The 6,675-nt window shown below is 42.4% G+C and overlaps 1 protein-coding gene across 1 annotated transcript in view; it reads left to right on the forward strand.

Annotated features, from left to right (window-relative positions):
* Nucleotides 1-1,910: 1,910 nt before the first annotated feature.
* Nucleotides 1,911-6,675, forward strand: part of scpep1 (serine carboxypeptidase 1) — a 13,207-nt gene continuing 8,442 nt past the window's right edge. Inside the window, exons 1-2 of the mRNA XM_024272696.2 lie at nt 1,911-2,071; nt 2,260-2,393. Coding sequence (XP_024128464.1) covers nt 2,014-2,071; nt 2,260-2,393 — 192 coding nt within the window. The 5' untranslated portion in view covers nt 1,911-2,013. The remainder of the gene's footprint in view (nt 2,072-2,259; nt 2,394-6,675) is intronic.

Consider the following 6,675-nt stretch of genomic DNA (forward strand, 5'->3'; position numbering starts at 1 on the left):
GAGCTGACGCCCGCGACAGATTTGCACAAGCGCTCTTTGAATGACTGTAATTCCTGAACGGTTGCTCTATTTGACACCGTGGCGGTTTAAGGAACGGGCAATACGGGCAGCTGCTCGGGGCGCCGATTCAAAGGGGGGTAAGATCGGCGCTGGGAGGAAAAAAGAATCTGCGTAGCTATGGTTTCTACTCCCTGTTGGGTTTTGAACGGCCTGAAACCTGTGAAATGGCGCCCTCTGCTGGTGCGCGCGCCCCAGTCTGATGGGCAGGAGACGGACAGGTGTGAAGGAAAAGGGAGGGGTGGAGGGGGCCGTTCAGCTGCAGGTCTCTCCTGAACGAAGAGGACGGATGAGGAGGGCGGGAACTGCTTTGTAGAATGTTTTATTTTAAGTCAGTCAACATGGTATTCTATAAGCCACGTTTCAACATAGGCGGACCTCTAAATTAACTACTACCAACCGGGGGTTAAACTTTATTTTTACTCTTTGACCTTAACAGTCGAGTCTCTGTTCTTCATCTCTGACGCTCAAACACAACAGGATGGAGTCTGCTTCTCCTCCACTGTGGATCACCACAAACATCCATCCCAGAGTTGGTTCAAACATTTAATCCTGACTTTATTGAGCAGATTTAATTGACTTTATTGTCACATAAGCCGCGGCACGAGGTGTGTTCATGGGTTGCGCGGAGTTTCCGCATCTATGCACTTTCATTAAGAACTCACTATTGCTGCATTTAGAAGCGCTGGGAATTTCTATTATCTGCTCACATTTGATCTCAGCAACACAAACACTCATTTGGTGCTCCACTTCATTGTGATCCACAACACAGATCAGTATTACACACAATTATGCAAAAATGTTGTACATATTTCTATATAAGCATGTTTTTATATGCATGACATTTAAACAGCCCAACAAGTTTAAAATATTTGTTGTATTGTTCTTCACTATTTTGAATCTTTATTCTTCTGTGATTGAAAAAAAAATCATTTGTGATCTGAACAAAGTCAATTTCTTAAAAAATGGTCAAAATATATAAAAATGACTAGAAATAAACTTTAGGGCTTTGATGAAAAGTTGATGCTTTAAAGTAAGAATGTGTTCATGAAAAGGTTCAGAGAAAAGACGGTTAGTTTGTTAAAATAACATTACATTTCTGTCATGTTGTAAAACCTGACATAAGACTCCACTTTCAATTATTATTAGTGTTTTGGAATTATTAGTGTTGGAATCTGGATCTAAACTAAATGGCTTCATAGCTCCAGCATTCCTCACCATTTTTTTTTCTTTGCACCTGTAACTTTTGGTTGGCACTGTGAAGGGCTGTGAGTTAGTGGGAGAGAGTGTGAACAAAGGGATGATGGGAAATGAGTGCAGGCTTACTCACACCAACATTCCTGCCAACAACTCAGAGGTGAATTTCTAATAAACTTCTGCCGTTCTACAGAAACTATGTCCTAGAACAGCTCAGGTTTTTGATTTGGGCTAAAAACGGATAAGTCATAATTTAAAGACCACTAGGAACACTTTGAAATGAAGGCCCCAAGCCAGCTCTTGAAAACGTAAACCCACACCATGATGCTCCCACCACCAAACTTCACACTTAGCACAATGCAGACAAACATATCGTTCTCAGTGCATCCTCCAACCTCATTTCCAGAATTCAAAGGCATTGAGTTTTACAGCACTTGGTGCATAACTGGATGCAGCTGGTCGCCATGGAAACTCCTTCTTTGAAGTTTTTGCCTTCCAGAGCTGAACTGAAGACTTCAAGATGTATGAAGTTAGTGACCTTATGTGTGCTTAAAATTTTGAAAAATACAGACTTTTTCACACTTCAAATGAAAAACAATTATTTTTACTATTATTTTGTATTTAAAAAATGATCTTCTTCATTTAGTTTTAAAAATAAATTCTTCCAAAAAAAAAGTGTCTCAGTCAGCTGACTCCCTAGCGCGGTCATGTGACTGGTGCGGTCATGTGACTCGTCGTCGGTGAAGTCCCGCTGCAACCATGAGCTGCTCCGCGGCTCTTGTCTCGCTGTTCGTGTCCGCCGTGTTCGTCCGTGACGGTGAGTTCCGTGAACCGGACAGAACTCCTTCAGGAATTCTTCTTCCGCCTTCTCCTCGAAGTCCTTCCATCCCGGACTTGTTTTGTTCTCGGTTCCGTAAATCAGCTGACTGTCAAACGAAAGCAGCCTTGGTTTCTGTTGGGTTGCGCACTGCGCATGCTCGTGCTAAGGCTCTCACCTGTCCGCAGGGCTCTGCGCGCCCCCGTCAGCGGTCAAAGAGGCGTGGGACTATGTGGAGGTGCGGGACGGGGCCCACATGTTCTGGTGGCTGTATTACGCTGACTCTGGGTACCAGGAGCTTCCGCTGGTCATGTGGCTGCAGGTGAGTGAGCGCGAGCCCACTCTGCGCTTGGTCGAGTTTGAGTGGGTCTGAAGCTGACGTCAGCAGAAACGACCTGAGCTTAAGTGTCTTGATGTGCACTTTTAGAAGGAAGTTCAAACTAAAAGAGATGAAGACAGGTAGAATCGTCCAGGTTCTGAGGTCAGCTGAAGAAACATGTGATGATGACCAAATGACTCACAGCTCTGTTGTCTGTTACAGAAGAGGAAAACTTATTATTTTTACTACAAGTGACACATGTCAAACTTCCCCAAAAGCTTCTCTGTAAAAATAGAAACCACTTCTGAAGTTCTGGCCTCAGGAAAACATCCAAAGAGATGGAAGAGATTAAAAAAGGAGGAAAAACAGGCGCAACAACAAAAGCTGCTGCACAAAAAAGCTTTTTATATGTCTTTCTGCTTTAACCACAAATCATTGGTTTGAGTTTGCAAAGAGGACTGGAGGATCTCCTTCTGCTGTAGAAGATGAAGGATGCTCCTCCTCTGATGGAAGAGATAATCGCCTCCAGAGCGACTTGCTCTGGATCTTTCCTTTCAAAAGGAAAACTCAAAGAGACCCTCAAACCCCTCTTCATCAGCTGCACTGAATTCTGCGATTTGTGTGAAAAGGTACCAGCTTTTGTTTGAGCCAAGTGCAGGGCTGTATCTTCCATAGGAAAGGATGCAGACTAGTGCCTGCTCGTTGCCGTGACGACCTCGGAACACTCCATCTCAGACACGCAGATCTCCAGTCTTCCAAAAGCACTCCACAGATGTTTTAAGTCTTTTAAAGGTTATTTCCACTGAGTGCTTTAAATATAAGGGTTATTTTAAACTAATTTGGGATTCATCTAATATTTTAGTTGCTAATATCATAGCTGTTTTGGCCCATGAGTTACATCACTAGAGATGAATGCTAGCTTGTTGCATATTCAAAGTTGTTCTCCATATTGGAATGGTGTAGATGTCTGTTTATTGCTGTGTTACAATAATACAAACAGATCTGGAAAAACTAGAACGTGACTTTTCACTAGTAAATTATTGCTGTCCTGTAAAAGAAGGTGGATGATTAGGATACACTATTCTGAAGCTTTTGGGAGTTTTTTTTTTTTGAATCTGTGGCCCCTGTCATCCTGTCATATTACGTAGAATTTGAGGTAAAAAAAAATATATTCAAACATGACAATAAACTCCCCAAAACCCCAGAATAAAGTATTTCGCTATCATCCACTTTCTTTTTGTCCTTTTGGGGTAAAAATATAAGTGTGTACAAACAAATCAATGATCTCAGAGACGGGAGATATAAATTCTGGCAGGGGGAACCTACCTTGGCACCACACCGGCCCATATATAACGTGCGCTAGTGGTCTACGGCGATGTCGACTACCCACCGATCCGTTTATAAACACAGACCGAGGAGTCTAACAGTTTGTGTGAATCTCAGGCTGTGTGTAGATTTGAATAGTTTAATTTATGATTTTATGGTCATTTTACTGTGTCTGCTAAACTAAGTCTCATTGTTTTTATACCACTCCAATATGGCGTCGCTCTATATGTATCTTGGACAACAGTAAAAAGCCTGCATGTCATCTCTTTGGTTTTGGCTGTGGGCTGCACGGTGGCGCAGTGGTTAGCGCTCTTGCCTCACAGCGAGAAGGCCCCGGTTCGAATCCCGGCTGGGACCTTTCTGTGTGGAGTTTGCATGTTCTCCCCGTGCATGCGTGGGTTTTCACCGGGGACTCCGGCTTCCTCCCACCATCCAAAAACATGCTTCATAGATTCATTGGTGACTCTAAATTGTCCCTAGGTATGACTGTGTGAGTGAATGTGTGTGATTGAGGCCCTGAGACAGACTGGAGACCTGTCCAGGGTGTACCCCGCCTTCACCCATCAGTAGCCGGGATAGGCTCCAGCACCCCCGCGACCCCGAAAGGGAAGAAGCGGTCAAGAAGATGGATGGATGGATGGTTGGTTTTGGCTGTTTTGGCATCTACTGAGGTTTTTGAGCTATTTTGAAGTTTCTGTTGTTATAATGGCATCCTGCTAGCTTTTTGGACTATTTTAGGCTTGTTGGAGTTTAGCTAATAGTTTAGCTACATGCTAATTGTCTTTTTTTAATTATTATTGAACAATTACACACTACAGAATAAAACATGACTTGAAATTATTGAACAGTTTTTCACATTATTACAATCAAACAGAGGGGATTATTGCAGAATTAAACAACAACCAATAAAATCAAAAATAATCCATCCATCTTCTCCTGTTCATACCAGGTCCGGGGGCAGCAGTCTGAGCAAAGAGGCCCAGACTTCCCTCTCCCTGGTCACTTCCTCCAGCTCCTCTGGGGGGACCCCGAGGCGTTCCCAGGCCAGCCGAGAAACATAGTCTCTGCAGCGTGTCAGCGTGTTAAGGACTAGTAAAGGGCTGGGACAAAGCTAAAATAAGTATCCAGATATATTCCATATGTTCTAATGTATCAAAAATAACAAATAATTACCGTTGACAAACGCAGGTTTTTGTACAATTTGACCAAATCAACGACAAATCACACTCGCATTTCGCCCTGCTTCAGAAACGGCTCGATTTGGGTCACGTGACGCGTTGACGTCATGTGGGTGAGACAGCGCCAGCAGCAGAATGCAGGCGGACCCAGGGTGTCTGCAGATACATGTATGTGTGTGCGCTGCGGCAAAGTTGAATTCTATAAACATCGGTGTTATGGTCCGACGGAGTGTTAGGGCCAAAAAAAAAATAAAATTAAAATTATGATTTTTAAAGTCGTAAATTTACGAGATTTACAATCGAAATGAGCCTATTGTGAATGAACACTGTGAGCAGAACCAGACCGACTAAACTGTGAAAAGCTTCTGATTTCAACAGGTAAACTGAATGTTTAAAACATTGCACATGTTTGGAAGTTTCTTTGTTTGATTTGCAGTTTATTAATCATTGATGGTGGCTTGCAGGATCTCTGCAGATCCGTTGATGAAACCATCGACACTCGCAGCGGTCCACCAGTCATTTCTTCCTCCGTGAAAGATCAGATCTCATTCATTTCTGTGTGATGCTTTCATCTGAAGAGGAATCGTTTTCGGAATTTTCAGTGTACTTAGCTAACGTGACAGACTGTTGTCATCCCCTGTTGTTGTTGTGTGTTGAAACGGGACGATTCATGTGGAGAACGGGGCGTACAGAGCACTGTTTACATTCTCATTTTTTTCTGCGCATATCAGAGACATGCAGTAAGGTGGTGAAAGAGCTTCTGGGTATGTGAATAAAGTGATTAAATAAGTGAATAAATAAATAATAATAAAGTGGCGGACGGTCCTGCAAACATGTCTCTAAGCTCTTTATTTTGCATATGAAACTCTGCATTACCGACCCGGATAGTCAGCGTCATTGATGATTTGATTTAGAGTCGCCAAAAGGTTCCGATCTGTAAATAAAGCTTCACGAGATGCTCCACGTCTTCCAGCTTCGAGCATGGCTCTGATAAACGGACAGCTTTCAGTTTCATCGGCATTCTCAGCGTCATTGCCAAATAGTGAGCTCCTACTTTCCGCGCTGCCGGCTCAAATTGATAGGGCTTTACAGTCCTCAAACCACAAACACCCGGCGCCTCTGAATCAGCGTCACTTTCAGAACAAATGTTTCCACAATCTGAGTCTGAAGACAGAATTGTGGACCTTGAAATATCGCCGCTATCGCTAGCTCCGACACGCAAAGGAGAAGCCATCTTGCTATGTTGACTCTGGTGACGCACCACGTGACCAAAACGGAGCTTTTCCCCCGGAAGAGACAGGTTTGCCAAATTTGGCCGCAAAAATGCCGTTTTATTTCAATATTTCTTGCTCAAAACACGGCAAAAGATTTGGAAATGGTAAATATAAGGCGAAATACAGTTAACACCGAAAATGACCCACAACCCCATTACTAGTCCTTTAAAAAATAATATTAATAAAAAGTTATGAGCAAAGTCACGTAATTATAGATACACATGGGAAGTTTTTAGTAGATTATATGTTGTTTTTATTGTTGGTTTCTTAAGGTACTTCAGTGATTCCAAATATAACCTGAGTTTGTTTATAAATATTCTAAATTTTGGGGGATCTTCATATATTCATATTTGTGTAAAGGATTATATTCAAGCAGATTCCTTCGAATTTATTTTCTAATATGATGCCAAATATTGTGTTTAAAAGTTGCTTAGGGTATTTTTCGGTTTAGCTAATATTTCAGCTGTTTTGGCTAATTTAGGCTTTGAATAGTTTTTTGGGCTGTTT

This window comes from Oryzias melastigma, linkage group LG8 (genome assembly GCF_002922805.2).
Source record: "Oryzias melastigma strain HK-1 linkage group LG8, ASM292280v2, whole genome shotgun sequence".
NCBI classification, from domain to species: domain Eukaryota; kingdom Metazoa; phylum Chordata; class Actinopteri; order Beloniformes; family Adrianichthyidae; genus Oryzias; species Oryzias melastigma.